General features: G+C 43.9%; 1 protein-coding gene across 1 annotated transcript in view; it reads right to left on the bottom strand.

Moving 5' to 3' along the window:
- The window catches only part of AQP9 (aquaporin 9), an 85,644-nt gene extending 63,180 nt beyond the window's left edge, over window positions 1-22,464 (bottom strand). Inside the window, exons 1-2 of the mRNA XM_068275516.1 lie at window positions 22,223-22,464; window positions 2,497-2,623 (exon numbers count right to left, since the gene is read on the bottom strand). Coding sequence (XP_068131617.1) covers window positions 2,497-2,623; window positions 22,223-22,405 — 310 coding nt within the window. The 5' untranslated portion in view covers window positions 22,406-22,464. The remainder of the gene's footprint in view (window positions 1-2,496; window positions 2,624-22,222) is intronic.
- Window positions 22,465-24,928: the final 2,464 nt, after the last annotated feature.

Below are 24,928 nucleotides of genomic sequence, written 5' to 3'. Positions count from 1 at the left end.
CTTGACTTTAGTTGTTTTAAAGTCCATCTAAACATAAAAATAAATTCTGCCACTGCCACTGGATTAGTGCGTACTAGTTCAACACTAGCCTATAACTCTTACTTCCCACCAGTGTGGAATTTCTGTAGGTGGCAAGGACTGTAGGTGGCAAGGGCAAGGAGGCCTTTTCTTTGCTGCAGTGTTGGCTGTGTGCTCCGTGGCTAGAATCAAGGCACTTCTTCTATGCCAGGAAAGTTTGGAATCGGCTTCTATTCGATCTTCCAATAACTGTCAACTGTTTTTTATATTTATGGGCCGAAATTGCTTGCGTGTATCGATCGGACATGCTGGTAAATCTCAGGCCGAGGTGCTCAATCTGGTGTACAGCGGTAACGACGTGCGATATCGGGATGTGCAGCAAACGCGACGGAACCCCTGGCACTGTCCACCTTGGTGTAAATTTGCCCCATGTGTGTATTTATATTTTACCTGTCCTCTATCACCCACCGCAGTGCCCATCCTTCTTCTGCTGCCTCCATTTGTGCTCACATGCTGCCGGTGTACAGCAGGTGACGTGTGTGACATCAAACACATGCCACATGCTATACACCAGCAGCGTTTGAGGTGCAAATGGAGGAGGCCAAAGAACAATAGGCACAGTGGCAAGCGACAATCTAACTCTTGGTCAAATTTGCCCATCATCTCTAGCCATACATTTAGAGATGATGAGCGAATTCAACAAAGAGCCAGATTTCTCTTTGATCGAAACATCCAGTTTTGATTTACCACTTCCATAGAGTATGAGGGCAAACAGATTTTGAATACTATAAACAGATTGTTTAGGTAGGCTCCCAGATTGTTTAGGTAGGCTCCCATACTACAAGAAAGTTAAAAAAAATACAGTCCTGGCCAAAAGTTTTGCTGCTAAACTGCTTTAAGATCTTTGTTTCAGTTGTTTATGTAATGTACTGAAATGGAATTATAAGCACTTCATACGTTTCAAAGGCTTCTATTGACAATTACATGATATTTATGCAAAGAGTCAGTATTTACAGTGTTGGCCCTTCTTTTTCAGGACCTCTGCAATTCAACTGGGCATGCTCTCAATCAACTTCTGGGACAAATCCTGACTGATAGCAACCCATTCTTTCATAATCACTTCTTTGAGTTTCTCAGAATTCGTTGGTTTTTGTTTGTCTACCCACCTTTTGAGGAATGACCACAAGTTCTCAATGGGATTAAGATCTGGGGAGTTTCCAGGCCATGGACCCAAAATTTCAATGTTTTGGTCCCCGAGCCACTTAGTTATCACTTTTGCCTTATGACACGGTTCTCCTTCGTGCTTGAAAACGCATTGTTCTTCACCAAACTGTTGTTGGATTGTTGGAAGAAGTTGCTGTTGGAGGGTGTTTTGGTACCAATCTTTATTCATAGCTGTGTTTTTGGGCAAAATTGTGAATGAGCCCACTCCCTTGGATGAGAAGCAACCCCACACATGAATGGTCTCAGGATGCTTTACTGTTGGCAAGACACAGGACTGATGGTAGCGCTCACCTGACAAACCTTTTTCCAGATGCCCTAAACAATCGTAAAGGGGCTTCATCGGAGAATATGACTTTTCCCCAGTCCTCAGCAGTCCACTCACCATATTTCTGCAGAAGATCAATCTGTCCCTGATGTTTTTTTGGGAGAGAAGTGGCTTCTTTGCTGCCTTTCTTGACACCAGGCCATCTTCCAAAAGTCTTCGCCTCACTGTGCATGCAGATGCGCTCACACCTGCCTGCTGCCATTCCTGAGCAACCTCTGCACTGGTTGCACTCCAAACCCGCAGCTGAATCCTCTTTAGGAGATAATCCTGGTGCTTGCTGGATGTTCTTGGACGCCCTGAAGCCTTCTTAACAAGAATTGATCCTCTTTCCTTGAAGTTCTTGATGATCCTATAAATTGTTGATTTAGGTGTAATCTTAGTAGCCACAGTATCCTTGCCTGTGAAGCCATTTTTATGCAGCGCAATGATGGCTGCATGCGTTTCTTTGCTGGTCACCATGGTTAACAATGGAAGATCAATTAGTTCAAGCATCACCCTCCTTTTAACATGTCAAGTCTGCCATTCTAACCCAATCAGCCTGACATAATGATCTCCAGCCTTGTGCTCGTCAACATTCTCACCTGAGTTAACCAGACGATTACTGAAATGATCTCAGCAGGTCCTTTAATGACAGCAATGAAGTGCAGTGGAAATGTTTTTTTGGGATTCAGTTAATTTCCATGGCAAAGAAGGACTATGCAATTCATCTGACCACTCTTCATAACATTCTGGAGTATATGCAAATTGCTATTACAAAAACGTAAGCACCAACTTTTTCTAATTTCCAATATTTTTGACAGTCTCAAAACCTTTGGCCAGGACTGTAGATTATGTAGTGTTTATGATACAGATGCTAGTGATAGCATTTCTTTTAATAACAACAACAATATTATGCAGTATGTCACACAGAAAAAAACTGCTATGCCTACCAGACACTCCTCCAGTAGCGTAGATGGCCATAGTGACGGCCATTGCAAAGCCAAGGTTATTGGTTAAGAATCCACCAGCCTTTCCACCACTGAGAACAGATGATGCCACACACGAACAGCCTAAAGTCTGCATTTAAAAATAACCCAAGTTTAGATTCATTAGTAATACATTTTACTGTACTTACTTTACTGTAATTTAGCTATATCATATGCATCCCCTGTCTGCACTGTGATCATGCTTCTTTATCTGAAGTACTTCTTAATTTACCAGGACAAAATAACACCAAAAAATATTGCTAAAACTGGATGGCATAATTCTGATTTCAGTACAAATGGCTCTGTTGAAGAAAATTCTTTAGTATGAACTGTAAAATAAATTATGCTTTGGTAGTAGATAAAATGGGCCATATGCACGTAACTTTTTCTCCTGAGTTTACTCCTAGGAGATAGTTTTTCAACTTCTTTTTAAAATAACTTTTCAGCACTTTGCAATTAAAAAAAAATACCAAAAAGTAGGTAAAGAAGTGCTATCAAAATTATTTAGAGTACTTTCTCGTTAGCTGTTGGTTTGAAAGGCATTTTATTGACAAGGGTCCATATGCAATGCACTTTTTTACCTGAGCTTTCTCCAAAGTGAAATTTTCGAACTGCCTTTTAAACCACCAGCAAGCAAAGAAAAACTAAAAATATAGTTGATAGGACTTTTTCACGTACTTTTTGGTATGTTTTCCATTGCAAACTGCTAAAAAGTTATTGTGAATCAAAGAAGAACAATTATCTCCTATGAAAAAACTCAGGAGAAAAAGTGGGCATATGGGCCAATTTGTGAAAATATCCCCTAGGAGAAAACATAAGAGAAAAGGTTAATTGCATATGGGCCAATGGCCTTTATTCAATTCACTTTTTCTCCTAGGTTTTCTCCTAGGTGATATTTTCACAATTTATCAATAAAATACCCTTTAAGCCAGCAAGCGAGAAAATATTTTGATAGCGTTTTTTCAACTCCTTTTTGGAATTCAGAGTTCCAAAAAGTTTTTTAAACAGAAGATGAAAAATTATCTCCTAGGAGGAAACTTTGACTTTTGGCCCATTGACTTGCAATTAATTCAGATATTTAGAAAAAGGTCTTACACAAATTGACAGTTAAACAACATTACAGTGACACAATCTTCCTCCCCATCTAGGATAATTTCCTTTATGCCCTGTCCTCACAGGAGCTAGATGAATCTCTCCATCTCCAACAAGAACAGAGACTACAACATATAGAATCCCTCCATCTCCAACAAGGACAGAGACTACAACATAGAGAATCACTCCATCACCAACAAGGTCAGGGACTACAACAAACAGAATCTGTCCATCTCCAACAAGGACAGGGACTACAACCTATAGAATTTCTCCATCTCCAACAAGGAAAAAGTCTACAACATATAGAATCACTCCATCTCCAACAAGGACAGGGACATATAGAATCTCTCCATCTCCACCAAGGACAAAGACTACAACATATAGAATTTCTCCATCACTTATGCTGGGCATACACGGCACTTTCTTCCCTTATTAATCGAGCCGCTGATGGGCTCGATTGTTAATATCTGACAGGTCCGATGACCTGCCGGATAGATTTCCCACTCGATCCGCACGCGCGGACAAGCGGGGATGCGCCGGCATCGAGCCAACAGCTCGATCCGGCACATAATTGCATCCATAAACGTGCTGTGTATGCCCGGCATAACAAAGACAGAGACTTTAACATATACAGGATCTTCTCAAAAAATTAGCATATTGTGAAAAGTTCATTCTTTTCTGTAATGTACTGATAAGCATTAAACTTTCATATATTTTAGATTCAAATACACACAACTGAAGTAGTTCAAGCCTTTTATTGTTTTAATATTGATGATTTTGGCATACAGCTCATGAAAACCCAAATTTCCTATCTCAAAAAATTAGCATATTTCCTCCGACCAATAAAAGAAAAGTGTTTTTAAAACAAAAAAAGTCAACCTTCAAATAATTATGTTCAGTTATGCACTCAATACTTGGTTGGGAATTCTTTTGCAGATGTGACTGCTTCAATGCGGCGTGGCATGGAGGCAATCAGCCTGTGGCACTGCTCAGGTGTTATGGAGGCCCAGGATGCTTCGATAGCGGCCTTAAACACATCCAGAGTGTTGGGTCTTGCGTCTCTCAACTTTCTCTTCACAATATCCCACAGATTCTCTATGGGGTTCAGATCAGGAGAGTTGGCAGGCCAATTGAGCACAGTAATACCATGGTCAGTAAACCATTTACCAGTGGTTTTGGCACTGTGAGCATGTGCCAGGTCGTGCTGAAAAATGAAATCTTCATCTCCATAAAGCTTATCAGCAGATGGAAGCATGAAGTGCATGAAGTGCTCCAAAATCTCCTGATAGCTAGCTGCATTGACCCTGCCCTTGATAAAACACAGTGGACCAACACCAGCAGCTGACATGGCACCCCAGACCATCACTGACTGTGGGTACTTGACACTGGACTTCAGGCATTTTGGCATTTCCCCCTCCCCAGTCTTCCTCCAGACTCTGGCACCTTGATTTCCGAATGACATGTAAAAGTTGCTTTCATCCGAAAAAAAAAGTACTTTGGACCACTGAGCAACAGTCCAGTGCTGCTTCTCTGTAGCACAGGTCAGGCGCTTCTGCCGCTGTTTCTGGTTCAAATGTGGGTTCATGCTTCCATCTGCTGAAAAGCTTTATGGAGATGAAGATTTCATTTTTCAGCACGACCTGGCACCTGCTCACAGTGCCAAAACCACTGGTAAATGGTTCACTGACCATGGTATTACTGTGCTCAATTGGCCTGCCAACTCTCCTGACCTGAACCCCATAGAGAATCTGTTGGATATTGTGAAGAGAAAGTTGAGAGACGCAAGACCCAACACTCTGGATGAGCTTAAGACCGCTATAGAAGCATCCTGGGCCTCCATAACACCTGAGCAGTGCCACAGGCTGATTGCCTCCATGCCACGCCGCATTGAAGCAGTCATTTCTGCAAAAGGATTCCAAGTATTGAGTGCATAACTGAACATAATTATTTGAAGGTTGACTTTTTTGTTTTAAAAACACTTTTCTCATATTGGTCGGATGAAATATGCTAATTTTTTGAGATAGGAAATTTGGGTTTTCATGAGCTGTATGCCAAAATCATCAATAAGAAAAACAATAAAAGGCTTGAACTACTTCAGTTGTGTGTAATGAATCTAAAATATATGAAAGTCTAATGTTTATCAGTACATTACAGAAAATAATGAACTTTATCACAATATGCTAATTTTTTTAGAAGATCCTGTATAATCTCCTAATCTCCAACAAGGACAAGGACTACAACATATATAATCTCTCCATATAAAACAAGGATAAGACTACAACATACATAATCCCTCCATCTCCAACAAGGACAGAGACTACAACATATAGAATCCCTCCATCTCCAACAAGGACAGAGACTACAACATATTGAATCTCTCCATCTGCAACAAGGACAGGGACTACAACATACAGAATTTCTCCGTCCTCAACAAGGACAGAGACTAAACATATAGAATCCCTCCATCTCCAACAAGGACAGGGACTACAACATATAGAATGTCTCCATCTCCAACAAGGACAGAGACCACAACATATAGAATCTCTCCATCTCCAACAAGGACAGAGACTACAACATATAGAATCCCTCCATCTCCAACAAGGACAGAGACTACAACATATTGAATCACTCCATCTCCAACAAGGACAGGGACTACAACATATAGAATGTCTCCATCTCCAACAAGGACAGGGACTACAACATATAGAATGTCTCCATCTCCAACAAGGACAGGGACTACAACATATAGAATGTCTCCATCTCCAACAAGGACAGAGACTACAACATATAGAATCACTCCATCTCCAACAAGGACAGAGACTACAACATATAGAATTTCTCCATCTCCAACAAGGACAGAGGCTGCAACATATTGAATCTCTACATCTCCAACAAGGACAGAATCTACAACATAGAGAAGCCTACTAAGTGTGAAGCCTTAAGGTGCCCATACATGGTGCAATGTTTTATTTTTTTTTTATTAGATAATTTAGTTCGATTATTCCATTAGATAGAATATAAAGATTTTTCCAGCATGTCCGATCAGTTCTTTCTCGAAAAAACGGGATAATCGTTCGAATTTCTTGATTGTAAAAAAAAAAAAATATTTTCAACTTTCATTCGATTCGAACATTTAGATCGAATAAACGGGAAAATTGAACGTTTTTATTGTATCGGGTATGGGCACCATTAGAGGTCCATTGAGATTTTATTACTGCATCCCCCATTTCCTGTGTCATATCAGGGAACATATTAAAATATTGGTGGCTCAAAGGACAAAGAGTGATGTAACATTTCCACATTGGAGAGATTCGAGATTCAAGGGCTTTTCCAAACTATGAAAAATGTTTATTTTACCGCAGTCCATCTTCAAGTTATGTTTATAAGACAAGATACACTAAGCTGATTTTGGGTGATTGAAGTGGGGAAGCAAATGTCACATTCTGAGATGGACAGATATTTTCTGTTAATGCACTGATGGTACAGCATTGCAATGAGCTAATAAGACATTGGAAGGCTTATTGAGGGGGTTGATGTATTGATTCAGTGATCATGGAAGGGCTTATTTTTGAGGGGATTGGTGTATTGATTCAGTGATCATGGAAGGGCTCATTCCACTGTGAATACAAGGTCAATTTATGAAGTGATGCAGTATCAAAGGAGACGGCTCTCAAATGATGCACAGCCTCCTTACTTCCATTATGCATCCACAATACAGTTATTGATGGCTCACATTGATTGTTTGTAAAGATAACATGTGCTTCTCGTTCACCTAATGTTGCCCATTGGTATATTACCTGTTTATATTAATGGGACCTACCAAGTATGTTCCATTGCTAAATATGTCTGCCTTGAGATCCTGTCAGCTGAGAGTGTGCAAGCAGCCAGATCATGTACCTTCTGCGGCTACCATGTGCAGTAACAACCCCCTCTTTTAGCTTTTGGCAAAGGAACAGGCAGCCTATGAATACAGCACAGCAGATAACAGCTCTGCTTTCTCTCTACATGACCTGCCTCACATAAAAAAGTCTTCATGTCTTCTCCCTAAGATGCAAAAGCCAAAGTTGGGGTGAGAAATGCAGAAGGCGGAGTAAAACCACTGCACACCAACATACAGCAGCCTGAACTCCCTAATCTAGCAAATGTGTGTGCTGTAAGGTAAACAGAGAGGTTGCTTTAAAGCAAATCGTGTTTTAAATAAAGAAACCAGATACTTACCTAAGGAGAGGGAGCCTTCCCTCTCCCGATGCCCTTGGTTCAGCGCTTGCTCCTCCATTTAAATCCCCAGCGGTGAGGGACTTCGGGAGCCAAGTCCTCCCAAAGACAGGCGGCTCCATACTGTGCACACGCGAGTGCACAAGAGTGCAGTATGGAGCAGCCTGTCTTTGGGAGCACTCTGGCTCCTGAAGACTTTCTGAAGTCACCTTCACCAGGGGAGCAAGCAGTATTTGACCAAATTAGTCAAATACTGCAGCGCTGCACCAAGGGCACCGGGAGAGGAGAGGGAAGGCCCTATTTTAGGTAAGTATCTGGCTTTATCTGTAATATCTGTAATTTACTGTAACTTAAAATGTGTTGGCCAGCAGCCTCCCCCAGGAGTGTTAGAATCTTGCATTATCCTGAGGTGCCACAAGACTCAGCACACCCCAACATTATAAAAGTCACCACTTTGTAGAGGACTACAACTTTAGTAAAGGTGACCATACAGGATCCCTATATGAGCAGGATTCAATCAGATAGTGATCAATTCCTACTGTACAAACATCCAATCAGAGTTTCGATTGAATATTTGCACAAAATTGACAGAAGGTCATGCAGAGCAATATATTACTGGCAGATTCAATTAAAGTGACTGTCTTGATCAAATAAAACAAAAACTGAGGGTCCAGACCACAGCAGGCCAGCCTCCTGTCACTGTGGATTGGAGGTGGGTCTGTTACAATATTTCTCCATGATATTTCAAGTGCTGGTGAGTGCTGGGCAGTGAAGTGGGAGGAAGGGTGTAGTTCTTGTAATGTGACAAGGGTTGGGGGTTGTAGGAGAAGGAGTTGGGACAGTATCCATAGGTGCCAAAGCACATCCAAATGCTCCAGCTTCATGGCTATCTGGCAGGATAGGGAGGGCAAATGCAATTACTCCAAAATTGAAGACCCTTAGAGGTGCTTGTAGCAGGATGTGGTAGAGTGCGTGTTAGTTGGGGGGAGGAGAAAGGGAGAAATTAAATAAAAAATAATTCATGGACATAGGCTTTAAGTTGCTTTTGGTATTACTTTCTTAAAGGCAAATGAGCACCAGGGATTTTTTTTTTTAATTTACCTCTCCATAAGAAAGTATACGGAAACGCGGAAAGGCCGCTGTCTCTCGAGGTGAGGTGGCCGTTTCCGCGTCCAGCATGGCGTCACAACGCGGAAAAAACGCCGCATGCCGCATAGGCAGTGCGGCGGAATCCGCATTGGTAACGGCGGAATCCGCATTGGTAACGGCGGAATCCGCATCAGAGGCGGCCCCCGCACTAGATACATTGCATGGCAGTACTGGTGTGGCTGGGACTGATAGTCCACCAAGATTCAGACTTACACGCGCGCGAGCACAGAGGCAGAGTTTAAATAGCAGTTAGAAGGGAGTCGGCTGACCAGCTGGGTCAGCTGACAAATTCCACTGCTCTCATTGGACCAGCAATTGGGGAGGTCCTGGAAAGGTCCTAGAGTATATATACTGCTGGTTGTTCACTTGCTCTTTGTCTGGCGTGCGATCACATATGTGGGAGCACCCAGATCCGTAGTCAGATCCGCAAGTGTGCCGGGACCAGCTGGAGCTGTAATCCTACACTTAGCTAGATTCTGTTGATAGCTAAAGTACTAGTTTGATTGTGATTATCTGTTATGACTTTTGCCTGCCTTGACTATCCTCCTGAACTCTGATCTTGCACCTCGATATTTCTGATACTCTGTTGCCGAACCCCGGCTCGTTCCTTGACTCTGCTTCTGCCTCCTGATTTTGTACCCCGATATTTCTGATACCCCGTTGCTGAACCCTGCTTGTACTTTGACTCCGCCTTTGCCTTCTGATCTTGTACTTTATCTGTCCGTGTGTGTACGACCTGGCTTGTCTGACCTTGAGAACCGACCTTACTGTTAGAGGCGGTTCCTCGCTCTGTTAGTGATCCTTCCTCCTGAAGGTTACTTTCAGTCTGTCCTTCCTACTGTCAGTCTGACTCCTCCCGTCTTGGAGAGCTCAGGTCTGCGGAAGGAATCTGTGCAGTACTCCTTGCTGCACTGAGGCCTAGTCCTCAAAGTGTTACTGTTACACCAAACACTACACTCTACTCAGGTGAACAGAGGTTAGCTAGTATATCGGATTATCAGTGATACTGCAGATCACGTATAATCTGGTATACATCTGTATTCCCAGTGATTCTGCAGATCACTGGTAATCAGATCCTCTCTGTGCTTCACCGATCGTTACAGAACGCCAGACCAAAATACAAAATGGACGCAAACACTGATCGTCTGGGTGTGCTTGCCACTTCGGTGGATAGCCTCCACCAAGCACTGGGCCAGCACAAAGCCTTGATTGACGCCCTTTCAGGCTCCGTGCGAACCCTCCAGACGTCAGTTGATTCAGTGCGATCCCCTCCTAGTGATGCCATACGTATGCCTGTACCTGATACATTTTCCGGCCACAAGTCTGACTTCCGGAATTTCAGGAGTAGAGTGTTGTCATACTTTGAGTTGAGACCCCGATCCTCGGGGACTGAGACCCAACGGGTCATTTTTATTAAAACACTGTTAACTGTGGATTCCCAATCCTGGGCATACAACCTGTCTCCCACAGATACAGCTTTGACCTCAGTAGAGGAATTTTTTAAGGCTATGGCCATGATATACGACGACCCTGACCATGCGGCAACTTCTGAGCGGAAGCTCAAACTTTTGCGGCAAGGCAGAGGGTCAGTCGAGGATTACGCGGCAGAATTTCGTAGGTGGTCTGTTACCACCAGATTTGACAATTTTGCTTTGATGGATTATTTTCTGTCTGGGTTGTCGGAGGAGGTCTCTGACTTGATGTTAACCTTACCCGAGCCCAAGACAGTCGATGAGGCCATATCATCGGCCATCCGAGTCGATCGTCGACTACGTCATCAGAGGCAGACTAGGGGCAGTCACCGGGTCAGAGTGACTTCGTATGTGGCACCTTCTGCTACACCCTCAGTAACGGCATCTCCGCCTGTGTCACCCTCTCCGGCCTTACCTCCACCCGAACCAATGCAAATTGGTCGATCTAAACTGACCCAGGTGGAACGTAGGCGGAGAATAACAGAACAACTGTGCCTGTATTGTGCAGAAGCAGGGCATATGGTGCGAAACTGCCCTAACAAGTCGGGAAACGGGTCTGCCTAGGAGTAGTGGGGGGTGACACCCTAGGCACATCATTCTCACCCCAAAAAGAGAAGAAGTTACTTCTCCCCTGTACTATTACATGGGATAATAAGTCTGTAGCCACTGAGGCTTTTATTGATTCCGGCTCAGCGGCCAATTTTATGAACCTTGAATTTGCTCAGGAGTTGGGTATTCCTCTCACTCCAGTAAGTCCCCCCATTCAGGTCACGGCAGTAGACGATTCCCCTATGCAACGGGATCGTCCCCTGTCACAGACTCCGCAGGTGAAGGTCACGATAGGGGTACTGCATGGGGAACAACTACAGTTTTTCGTTTTACATATGTCAACCTCCACTATTATCCTAGGCATGCCTTGGTTACAAGCCCACTCTCCACAAATCGACTGGGCTACGGGCCAGGTAACCAGATGGTCCGATCATTGTCATCAGCAGTGTGTGGGGAAGGTGACATTGGGTCAGACCAAGGTTTACGTGGAGGGTGTTCCCGAGGTATATTCCGATTTTTCTGATGTTTTTTGTCCCAAGTCTGCTGATCAATTACCTCCTCATCGCCCGTTCGATTGCCCCATTGATCTCCGTACTGGTTGTATGCCCCCTAGGGGTCACCTGTATAACTTGTCCGGTCCCGAGAAGTTGGCTATGCAGGAATACATTCGTGACAACTTGGCCAAGGGGTTTATTCGGCCCTCTCGGTCACCTGCTGGGGCCGGCTTCTTTTTCGTTAAGAAGAAAGACGGGGGTCTTCGACCTTGTATCGATTACCGAGGTCTCAATAAAATCACGGTGAAGAATCGCTATCCGTTACCATTGATAGACGACTTATTCACGCAGGTCACTACTGCTAAGATCTTTTCTAAGTTAGATCTGAGGGGGGCATACAACCTAATCCGCATTAGAAGGGGCGATGAATGGAAGACGGCCTTTAACAGACCCGACGGGCATTACGAGTACTTAGTGATGTCCTTCGGGTTGTGCAATGCGCCAGCCGTCTTCCAGGAACTAATCAATGAGGTATTCCGGGAGGTATTGGGTAAATTCGTACTGGTATACCTCGATGATATACTCATTTACTCCAATAACCTCTCCGAACACAGGGTCCACGTGAAATTTGTCCTAAACAAATTAAGACAGAATAGGCTCTACGCTAAGGTGGAAAAGTGTATATTTGAAGTGACCACGGTCACGTTTCTGGGATACGTAATTTCCACCTCGGGCCTCTCAATGGATCCTGCCAAGGTCACAGCCGTGTTGGAGTGGCCACAGCCAGTGGGGTTGAAGGCCCTGCAGAGATTTTTAGGGTTCGCGAACTATTACAGGAGGTTCATTAAGGGATACTCCACGTTAGTTGCCCCCCTTACCAGTCTCACGAAAAAAGGGGCAGATACCAACCACTGGTCTCCTGAAGCCGTGGCGGCATTTGCTCTATTGAAAAAATTATTTTGCTCAGCACCAATTTTGAGGCATGTTGACACGTCCTTTCCCTTCATTGTGGAGGTTGATGCCTCAGAAGTTGGGGTGGGGGCGGTGCTGTCTCAACGGTCTGGGTTGCAGGGCAGATTACACCCATGTGCTTATTTTTCCTGCAGGTTTTCACCTGCAGAAAAAAATTATGATATAGGCAACCGGGAACTTCTGGCTATTAAGTTGGCATTTGAGGAGTGGCGCCACTGGTTAGAGGGGGCAGAGCACACGATCACTGTTTACACTGACCACAAGAACTTGGAATACATCGAGGGGGCTAAGAGGCTGAGTCCCCGTCAGGCCCGGTGGTCCTTATTTTTTACGAGGTTCAGGTTCATAATCACGTACACTCCAGGCAGCAAAAACGTCAAAGCAGATGCCCTCTCCAGGTGTTTTGAACCTGAGACAGCACAGCCTACCGCTCCTGAATCCATCATCCCGCAGAAAATGGTGTTAGCCACCACGGAGACTTGGGAGGATTGGACAGAGATTTTGGGTCCCTTTCAGCGGGATGTTCCTGAGGGGAAACCCGAAGGGGTCTTGTTTATCCCACTGCCATTCCGGTTACAAGTTCTGCAACTCTTTCACACCCACAAGAATGCTGGTCATCCTGGAGCGGCCAGAACGCAGGATCTGATTGCCAGGTGTGCTTGGTGGCCTTCCTTGGCAACAGATTGCAAGGAGTTTGTTAAGGAGTGTGCGGTATGTGCCAGGAGTAAACCCTCCCGGCTGGCACCTGTAGGAAGGTTGCAGCCTTTGCCCACCCCGAGTGAGCCATGGACCCACCTGTCCATGGATTTTGTGGGGGAATTGCCCAGGTCTGAAGGCATGTCTGTTATTTGGGTGGTAGTCGACCGGTTTAGCAAGATGGCCCATTTTGCGCCCCTGAAAGGACTCCCCTCGGCTCAAGAATTGGCCGAATTGTTTATCATTCACGTCTTCCGGCTGCATGGCATTCCGGAAGACATTGTGTCTGATAGGGGAGTCCAGTTTGTGTCTGGATTCTGGAGGGCATTTTGTCACCAAATGGGCATGAAATTGTCGTTCTCGTCAGGCTACCACCCATAGACGAATGGGCAGACAGAACGCATTAACCAATCTCTGGAGCAATTCCTGAGATGTTACGTTGCGGAGGCACAAAGTGACTGGGTGAAATTTTTGCCCTTCGCGGAATTCGCCCAAAATAATTTAAAGAATTCCTCGTCTGGGTTTTCCCCATTCCAGATTGTAACAGGGAGGTCACCCAAATTCTCCCCTTTTCCAGTTGTCTCGTCCCCATTTCCTGCACTGGAGGATTGGCAGAGGTCACTCAGGGACAATTGGGGAATTGTTAAGGGGAATTTGCAGAAGGCGTTCCAGAGTCAGAAGGGTCAAGCAGATAAGAGACGGTCCGTGGAATGGAAGTTTCAGCCAGGGGATCTAGTCTGGGTGTCCACACGTCACTTGACCCTGAAGCAGCCATCTGCCAAACTGGGTCCCAGGTTTGTGGGCCCATTTTCCGTGACCAAACAGATTAACAATGTTACGTATACCATTGACCTTCCCACCAGCATGCGGGGGGTGAAGTCCTTCCACGTGTCCCTTCTTAAACCTGCAGTCCAGGTGGGTCCTACTCCTCCTCCTCCCGTGTTGGTAGATACCCAACCCGAATATGAAGTGGAAAAAATATTAGATGCTCGCAAGGTACAAAACTCGGTACAGTACCTCGTACATTGGAAAGGGTATGACATCGAGGAGAGGCAATGGGTACCTGGGAATCGTATGCATGCGGATGAGTTGGTGAGGGAGTTTCATGCCTTACACCCCGAGAAACCTGGTGGGAGTTGTCCGGAGTCCACTCCTCGGGGGGGGGGGGGGGGGGGGGGGTACTATAAGGAAACACGGAAAGGCCGCTGTCTCTCGAGGTGAGGCGGCCGTTTCCGCGTCCAGCATGGCGTCACAACGCGGATAAAACGCCGCATGCCGCATAGGCAGTGCGGCGGAATCCGCATTGGTAACGGCGGAATCCGCTTTGGTAACGGCGGAATCCGCATCAGAGGCGGCCCCCGCACTAGATACATTGCATGGCAGTACTGGTGTGGCTGGGACTGATAGTCCACCAAGATTCAGACTTACACGCGCGCGAGCACAGAGGCAGAGTTTAAATAGCAGTTAGAAGGGAGTCGGCTGACCAGCTGGGTCAGCTGACAAATTCCACTGTTCTCATTGGACCAGCAATTGGGGAGGTCCTGGAAAGGTCCTAGAGTATATATACTGCTGGTTGTTCACTTGCTCTTTGTCTGGCGTGCGATCACATATGTGGGAGCACCCAGATCCGTAGTCAGATCCGCAAGTGTGCCGGGACCAGCTGGAGCTGTAATCCTACACTTAGCTAGATTCTGTTGATAGCTAAAGTACTAGTTTGATTGTGATTATCTGTTATGACTTTTGCCTGCCTTGACTATCCTCCTGAACTCTGATCTTGCACCTCGATATTTCTGATACTCTGTTGCCGAACCCCGGCTCGTTCCTTGACTCTGCTTCTGCCTCCTGATTTTGTACCTCGATATTTCTGATACCCCGTTGCTGAACCCTGCTTGTACTTTGACTCCGCCTTTGCCTTCTGATCTTGTACTTTATCTGTCCGTGTGTGTACGACCTGGCTTGTCTGACCTCGAGAACCGACCTTACTGTTAGAGGCGGTTCCTCGCTCTGTTAGTGATCCTTCCTCCTGAAGGTTACTTTCAGTCTGTCCTTCCTACTGTCAGTCTGACTCCTCCCGTCTTGGAGAGCTCAGGTCTGCGGAAGGAATCTGTGCAGTACTCCTTGCTGCACTGAGGCCTAGTCCTCAAAGTGTTACTGTTACACCAAACACTACACTCTACTCAGGTGAACAGAGGTTAGCTAGTATATCGGATTATCAGTGATACTGCAGATCACGTATAATCTGGTATACATCTGTATTCCCAGTGATTCTGCAGATCACTGGTAATCAGATCCTCTCTGTGCTTCACCGATCGTTACAGAAAGGTTCTTAATGGAGTGTACTGTTGGGAGGCGGCGGTTGGGGTAAGCAACCTACACTTACCCACAGGGGGCAGCTCCATGTGGAGGTCACCATCTTCTCCACAGAGATGCCTCACAGTCCCACACAGAGATGTAGTCACATCCATGGACTACATCTCCCGGCATGCATTGTGGTGGGCTCATGCATGACACTGCCAGGAAAATGAGAGTTCTGCACTGTGCTGGCTCTCTATGGAGAAGATGGCGACCTCCATACGGATGAGATGCAGAGGCGGACATAGGCTTGTGCAGGCCGTGCAGTCGCACAGGGGCCCCTTGTCTTCTAGGGCCCATGCAATTGCACCAGTTAGGGCCTGATTATCCTCTAGGCTTTTCTCCACGGATTTCTCTCAGAAACTCCAGAGAAACAATGATAATAAGTTGTGCCCCAGTCATATACAAGTTTAAAATGTGTGCTACATTAATACAGTGCCTACAGAATGTGACCTAGGTTCATGTACTTTTATCTTATCGGCATTGTTTGGATCCAACCACCATCTGTTATGACCACGCCCACTCGCATGGGGCCTGCTTCATTTATTTTGAACAGGGGCCCATCGTTGGCTTTGTCCGCCACTGATGAGATGCCAGTATGCCACAGGAGCAGCCCCCCATAGGTAAGTAATGCCTCTCACCCCAACCTCCTCAATGGCACACTCCATTAAAAACCTTATGGGGAGGTTAATTTAAAAAAAATCTCTGGTGCTCAGTTTGCTTTAAAGTGAGACTAGATTACTGACACTAGCTAATTGCTCTGTGTGCTGGGAACTTTGCTATATGGGCTTTCAAACAGCAACAGGAGCGCAACTAGAAGTCCCAGCGCCCCCTGCAAGAATTTGAACGGGCACCCCCACCCTGGGGCACGCTCATGGTGGTTTTGGGGGGGCAAGGGGGGGGTCGCAGCATGAGGGGAGAGCTTTGCACATCAGTGGGGAGGGGGGGACAGTCCCCCCCCTCCCTCACCTCGGGCTCTCCCCTCTGCGCTCCCTTCCTGCATATATCTAAGTGGCAGCAGCGGCTGTTTTAACAGGAAGTAATGTGAAGCCCTTGCAGATCTGCAACCTCCGTGGTGAATGGAGGTAATTATAGCTGCTGCCGCCGCCGCTGCTGACACTTAGATATATACAGGAGGGGAGCGCAGAGGGGAGAGCCCGAGGGGAGGGGGGGAGGAACTGTCCCCCCTCCCGCTGATGTGCAAAGCTCTCCTCTCATGCTGCGACCCCTCCTGCCCCCCCAAAACAGCCATGAGCGGGCTCTCGCGCGGGGCACGGGCTGCTTCCCCTATTGTTACGCCAGTGTATAGCAATGTATAACCAAAACGAAGGCAAAGCAAACGAGGCACCATTTTCACTAAAACAAGAATGCAAATTTCACTGCCAAACTAACTTCTCATGAAACAGCAGCTGTGTGCTAACAACCACTGTTAGATGGCTGGAATTGAGCAAATAAAAAAAAAAATAGTGCAATCTATTCTGCAATATAAATAAGTGAAATTTGTTTGTCAGAGCTTGTTTGGATTTTCTCCGAAGTGGGGCAGTCAGGGTACATTGCAACACGCTGTAGCAGAAAGGCTGCCTGTGCCAGCACTGCAAAAGTCATCTGGGGATTTCTTCTCAAATGTAAAAAATCATTTATACTGCATGTTTAACATACATTAATTTCTACACTTAGCACATCTGAAAAGAGGGATGTGTTTATGTCAAAAACATAAAGTATTATGAATGCTGAAGATTTACAGTCACATATCCTCCAGTTTTATGCCAACAAGAACTGCCTGTTTAGCAGAAATAATTCTCTCCAAAATAAAGGAAATTGCAAAACATAGTTTTCATGTGACTGGAAAAAAAGAAAAAAACAGTGCAGCGTTCAGTCCAGCAAGTTAATAATAGTGATAAATGGAGTCAAAGCAAATAACCTTCATGCGGGAACACAGATCTATATTTGTTAATCATTAAGGCCAAGACCTCTATAATTCACTAGAGATGAAAATAGTATTTACATATTTATACTATATATGTGACATATGTTTTATTCTTCATTGCATAGAATAAGTACACAGCTAACATGTCATATACAGTGTATAGAAGGTATGCTAGTAGTAGTTACAAGTGTAAAATCCATGAAGAAAGATATTTATAGAAAACTTTTTCCTGTGCAAATTTCTGCTATAAATAAAACATTTAAGAATAGCAATGTTTTATTTTTGTCTTCTATGAAAACTTTACTAGTAGCACCTGATCGCTTACGTTAAATATTGTATTATTGATTTTATGTCTTAATGAAGATATTAGCTTTTTCTATTGTTTAATCTCATTTTTTTTTTTTACATAAAGCAACAGTACAGAGCTTTTTCTGAAAAATATGGCTACACTTTATCTTCCTCACCCCCAGCCACTTGTCTATTTACACAACATGGTATAGCAAGGTCCGATTAGTAATTATTGATCACACATTAGGTCTCTGTCCCTAAGGTCTAATCCTGCTTCCATATTCTGATTGTCCATGCATGTCAGTGAAGCTTATTCTGAACTCTTGGTGTCATTATCATGTGACAATATCAGGAGAACTTCTGTCCAAACTCTGTGATCAGTAAGTATTCTAGTGTTAAGCTGCTGTTTAGTTATGCTGTTACAGTTAACAGGATAAATGGCTGGAGGTAAAGACAATGTGTGCAGAGAAAACTGTGTGATGGCTGTATGTAAGCATTGGAGATTTGATCTCATAATAGCCTTTCTGACCATAGTTTCAAAGTTTTCAGTGAAGACACAGGTACAATTATATTCTTCAAATCAAAGAGGTCACTCACATCCTTTACCATTTACATTAGAATTATTTTGCGTTTACACAGTGCTGACATTTTCCACAGCACATTACATGCTACACTAAATAATTGTCAGGAGCTGACAATCTAATCTCTCGCATATTCATAGCCTAATGTCTCTTCCACAGTCTGGCTTGTATGTACTCAGGGTCAAGTCCCGCACAGATGCATCACTGGCCTAAAGCCTAGCAATGCATTATATTGCTATGGAGGTGGGGCAGAGATGGATTCAAGAGACACTGAAGCGAAAAAAAAAATTATGATACTATGATTTGTATGTGTAGTAAAGCTAAGAAATAAAACATTAAGATCAGATACATCAGTCTAATTGTTTCCAGTACAGGAAGAGTTAAGAAACTCCAGTTGTTATCTCTATGCAAAAAAGCCATTAAGCTCTACAACTTTCAAAAGTCGTGGAGAGGGCTGTCTTCTGACTTTTATTATCTCAACTGTTTTATTTTTCTCTGCCAGAGGAGAGGTCATTAGTTCGCAGACTGCTCTGAAAGAATCATTTTGAATGCTGAGTGTTGTGTAATCTGCACATATTAGAGAATGATGCAATGTTAGAAAAAACACCATATACCTGAAAAATAAAAATGAGAATATTTTCTTTGCTGCTAACCTTCTAGTAATTATTCATAGTACACAACCAATTCATTATATCATATATATTTTTTTTGCTTCAGTGTCTCTTTAAGATGTAATAGAGCCCAAGGCACGGTAGTGAATTTGGGGCCCCCTTGTGGTCCCTTTGGTAAGCTGAAGAGGAGAGAGGTCAAAGAAGATGCCCACATGTGATCCTCTGGTGATGTCACCACTTTGCACAGAATAGGGAGAATGCAAAGCATTTTTTGTATGCTGTGCATCACCTAAGCCTGTCATTTTTAGTTAACCGTCATAGAGAGACAGCTTCTTATCACATCTTTGTTTGTATAAGGCAGACATTAGTGGATTTACTGTAAACTGGGAGTAGCCATAGAAACAATTCAATTCTGCACAGTTTCTCTGTATATACAGTACATTTATCATGGCATACAAAAATACAGGTTGTGCATGTAATGTGCATGTAATGCGTATCTATGATAATGTCAGATCCCTGAGCACTGGTGTGTATGGCTTCCTCCTGGATATCTATTCTCTGTACCGCCCTTGCTTGACTTAAGGTACCCATTTTTATAGTACAATATTTAGGGAATGATTGTCTTTTTAATCAGATTATACAGATCATATTGCATGCAAACAGAGAAGCTATAGGACCACTATAGCCAAAAATTGCAAAATTAAAAAATCCATGAAAACACATAAGTAAAAAGTAAATTTCTCCCAGAATAAAATGCGTTATAAGTAGTAGAAATCTGACAGAACTGACCGGTTTTGGACTTGCCCATCTCCTCAATAGGGATTCTCAGGGTTTTCTTTATCTTCAAAAGCATTTAGGGAACAGCGGTTACTCAGTCCAACAGCCAGAATAGTGTGCAAATAGATTTTATATAGAACATTTCCAGGGAGCGCTTTTGTAAAGAGTAAATTAAATACTGAGAATCGTCCATGAAGAGATGAACTAGTCAAAAACCTGTCAGTTCTGTCAGATTTCTACTAACTACAGTAAGTGACAACAACATAGGAGGAAAGTAATTTAAAGCTTATTTTACTCTAGACTCTAGAAGAAACATACTTCTTATTTCTAGGTGTTTACATGTATTTTACATTTTAAATTTTTCTTTTACACTAGTGGGCCTTTAAAGTGGAGCCGTCAGCCCTATTACCTCAGAAAAAAAAACCATTTATAAGTAGATAAATACTTGCTCTACTTACATAACACATGTATTGCACTGTCCACATTTTGTTTTAGTGATTTTTCTATAGTAACAAAATAATTTTCTTAGGATTTTCCATTTTGTCTGTTTCTATCTTGAAGCCAATCCTGACATAATTTCCTCCCTTACTCTGTCTGTGTATCATTGTCCTCCCCCCTCCCAGTCTTCAGACACTCCCACCCAGCTCTGCAGTAGAAAGTGCATTGAGAAATATTGGCCAATCAGAGAGGAACAGAGGTGTGGGAGGGGAAAACAGGAAGGAAAGAGGTTTCAGCCAATAAGGCTACATTAGTTAAGTCTGAGGGAAAAGTAAAGAAGATAAAAAGAAAACCCAGCATGCCCTGCAACTTCCTTTGTGCGGCAGATGTAACAGATAAGAGCCAGGGAAACTGGGGAATTATGTTTTATGGAGAAGAAAAATAAGAGTGATTTTTAACTTTTGGATTGCCTGGTCAGCATCCTTACTTGTTTACCAGATAAAAATAAAGAATTGATTTTTTATTTTATGCCCGACAGTTACTCTTTAAAGAAATGGTCGTTCTGCTTGGCAGATTTTTTCATAGATATAACTATAACTGGTAGAAATATGATTCCAAGTTGTATTAATTCCTGGTGTGGGTCGATTACATATGATCTCTTCATTCAGTCAGAATGATCTTATTGAAATATGATTGTTCTCTAAAAATTGCACCATTAATGGATGCCATAAGACCATTGCTCTGCTTGATATTTCCCTTTTTCCTGACTTCCATTTAAAAATAGTAGGTGGTGAACACATCCATATGCACCACCTATGGTGAGCATACAGGGGGCTAGGACTGGTAGAAAGGGAAAGTTATGCTGTGGTTCTAACCAAGCTGGGGGAGGCGGGAAGGTGGATATCTGGCAACAAAGAGGAGGTTACACTACAACTACCATAGACACAACTTGGGCAATAGCCCAAGTGCTGCTGTCCCCCTACCCCCCCCCCCCCCCCCCAGTCTCCCCTGACCTGTGCTCCCCAGGGTGTTTGGCAGCATGGCAACTCACCTGTCCCAGCTGCCATGCTGCTTCATTATTCCGTGCGCTCTCACCTGGACACATAATCTCAGTGAGCTGGCATTTGTCATTATATAATAACATGCACTGGGTCACTGAGAAGAGGTGCCTCTGTGAGGATGAAGAAGGGAGCACACAGACCAATTGAGCAGCACGCCAGCCTGGATAGGCGAGTTGCTAATGCTATGCTGTCAAAAATGAAAAAAACATGCATGAGCGGCACCATGCTATTGAGCCTGCGCTGTGCAGCCATGCTTGTACAAGGATGGGAAAGTGGCCATGGGAACCTATTTCACAAGTCCTGGAATAATGGGTGCAGAGGGTCCCATCGCTGAAACAGCGAGCTTGAGGGGAATGGGGGAAGCCTCTGGATTCAAAGCAGTTATTTTCGGTGCACAGCGCTCAGTGGCAAGTGCCGAAACTGGCCGCTACTATAGCACTCATGCTATAGTGCTCTCCCCATGCAAGGGTAATTCAGGGCTCCAGCCAGACCCCAAATTAGTCCCTCTAAGTCGCTATGACTCGAAGGGGGAATAGTATTTAACGCCTCTGGGAATTTGAGTGCCAACCAGTGAGGTTATAATGCGTACGTTCTGGATTATCCAGAGGCTTCCCTCTACTGAGGTAAACAACATCTATGTTTTAGCTTTTTAACAATCACAGGTACACTTTAAGACAAAAGGTATGTTAATGCATAGAACTCCACTGTTTAGTGTGGCCCTATATATCGGTTTCATTGTTGCTTCCTCTCCTACTTCAGGCTGACTGTGTGCTAAAGGCTGTCATGTAACTGTGCTGACCACCAGTTAACAGTCTTGTACTTTCCCATACACTTTACTCGCTTGTGTATAATCTATGCTAGAAACAGAGACAAATAAGATGTCAAATGTTTTCTTTTACTTTTTTTAACCCTCATACAAGCAAAAAGAAAACAGCTGTATTGCAAATAAACTCTCAGCAAACTGCACACATCAGCACAGCAACTCATAAAGAAACAGAAAAACAGCTGCTACTTACTATCAACAAAGAAGTGCCGAAAAACTCTGACAGGGTTTCTTTTGCCAGGCTGTTCCTAAGCTGCAGTTTGCTTAAACAGCTTCTGTCTTCCTGCATGGCTATCGTGCTGTACTTGCTGCTTCTCCGGCTGCCCTTGGCGTTGTCAGATTCAGACATCTTCCTCTGTAGATTTTGGATCCCCATTTAAACTTTAACCACGTGGGAAATTGAGAGGAGCTGATGCACACAACTCACAAAAAGCACTCAAAGAGCTGATTCATATATTGCCAAGAATGTCCTGTGCTGAGCTGCTATTGGTTGGCACAATCTACATTTAAAAAAAAACAGCTCATCCTAAAAAAAAATTCAATTTTATTTTATATGTGTGCTTAGAAAATATCTTCATGGGTGGTAGAGAGCTGCAGTGCTCTAGGTGAAAGGTATAGTACATAGGAGAACACACCCAGTGTAATTATACCTAGCTTGTAGCTTCAATAATAATAATAGGCTTTTTATAATTTTTAGCTTTGGTGTTTTATTAATGTGATGACCCGTATAAAGTGTCGATGTTTTACCGGAGATCGTTATACCCAGGTTGGCATTTGTGCATTTTTCCTCTGGGAGATGATTAATAATTAGCTGGAGGATATTTTGGAACATCAGATATAACAATAACATTTCTATAGCACTTTTTTCCCATAGTACTCAAAGCCAGGGTTGCTCGAATGTACCAAAATTCGATTCGGGTACATTTGATTTCGGGTCTGGGGCAAATTTGGATTTGAATTCGATCAAGATCACCGAATTCAATTCGAATTCGGTTCGTGTTCGGTAACAAAATTCGTGAAAAAATTAGTGTTCGCGAATTCGGATGCTTTTTTTTTTTTTAAAGGGAAATCACATTTAAATAGGTGTAATAAAAAAAATGTGATGGAAAACTTTTTTTCTGCATTTCTTTTTTATTCTTCTTCGCCGTCTTCTTTTTGTTCTCTCCATCTTTTTCTTCACCGTCTTCTTTTTCTGTTTTACCATCTTCTTTCTCGTCATCAATCATATTCATTACCATCATCATCTTCATCATCTTCTTCTTCACTGGCATCTTGTTCTTCAAGTTCTTCTTCTTCTTCACCTGGTTTATCTTCAATTGGTTTTTCATCTTCTTCTTCACCTGGTTCTTCTTCGTCTTCTTATTCTCCTTCAATCATCTGGTTCTTCTTCTTCAATCATCTGGTTCTTCTTCTTCACCTGGTTATCCTTCACCTGGTTTTTCTTCACCTGGTTCTTCTTCTTCATCTGGTTCTTCTTCTTCATCTGGTTCTTCTTCACCTGGTTCTTCTTCTTCATCTGGTTCTGCTTCACCTGGTTCTTCTTCACCTGGTTCTTCTTCTTCACCTGGTTCTTCTTCTTCACCTGGTTCTTCTTCTTCTTCACATGGTTATTCTTCTTCTTCACCGTCCACCACCATTTTTTTTCGTTTTGTGTTCATATTCTTCCTCTTGAACCCAACTAAATGTTTTTTCCCTTACAGAAGTGTACTGTTGTAAAATGTTATCTTCAACACCAGCATAGCTAAATTTGTGGCGTAATAGCTAGTGGCGCATGGCAGCAGCGCAAAATTCTGTGGACGCTGGGAACACAGACAGCAGGTGAATAAGTACAGCAGCAGCAGAAACAGGAGGAAGAGTGACGTGTGGCAGCAGGAATTGTAACGGGGCCATGGTACTTAGCGTTGGTAGTACCACGGCTGTAAATAAAGACACCAAGATCAGGAGGTTCCGGACAGCACAGTTTTTAACCCAGACACCTCAGAATTTATTTTTTTTACAACGGTATATAGCTATTGTAGTGCCATAGTAGCTACTGGCACTTGGCAGCAGCACATAATTCTGTGGGCCCTGGCGGTGCGAACACAGACAAGCAGGAGGATAAGTACAGCAGCAGCAGAAGGAGGAGTGACGTGTGACAGCAGGTAGCGCATAACTCTGTGGACCCTGGCGGTGGGATCACAGACAGGCAGGAGGATAAATTCAGCAGGAGGAGGAGGAGTGACGGATGGCAGCAGGCAATGTAATCTGTGGTCCCTGGCGGTGGGAACACAGACAGCAGGAGGATAAATGCAGAAGCAGGAGGAGGAGTGACGTGTGACAGCAGGCAATGTAATGGGGCCATGGTACTTAGCGTTGGTAGTACCACGGCTGTAAATAAAGACACAAAGATCAGGAGGTTCCGGACAGCAGTCGTGAAGCCCACATTGTGTCCAATGCACAACTGGGACAGCACAGTTTTCAACCCAGACACCTCAGAATTTTTTTTTTTACAACAGTATATAGCTATTGTAGTGGCGTAATAGCTAGTGGCGCATGGCAGCAGGCAGCGCATAACTCTGTGGACCCTGGCGGTGGGAACATTGACAGGCAGGAGGATAAGTACAGCAGCAGCAGAAGCAGGAGGAGTGATGTGTGGCAGCAGGCAACGTAACAAGGCCATGATACTTAGCGTTGGCAGTACCGCGGCTGTAAATAAAGACACCAAGATCAGGAGGTTCCGGACAGCAGTCGTGAAGTCCACATTGTGTCCAATGCACAACTGGGACAGCACAGTTTTCAACCCAGACAACTCAGATTTTTTTTTACAACAATATATAGCTATTGTAGTGGTGTAATAGCTACTGGCGCTTGGCAGCAGCGCATAATTCTGTGGGCCCTGGCAGTGGGAACACAGACAGGC

This window comes from Hyperolius riggenbachi, chromosome 3 (genome assembly GCF_040937935.1).
Source record: "Hyperolius riggenbachi isolate aHypRig1 chromosome 3, aHypRig1.pri, whole genome shotgun sequence".
NCBI classification, from domain to species: Eukaryota; Metazoa; Chordata; class Amphibia; order Anura; family Hyperoliidae; genus Hyperolius; species Hyperolius riggenbachi.
Note: the sequence above shows the minus strand (reverse complement) of the source record. Positions and strands in the feature narration are given on the sequence as shown.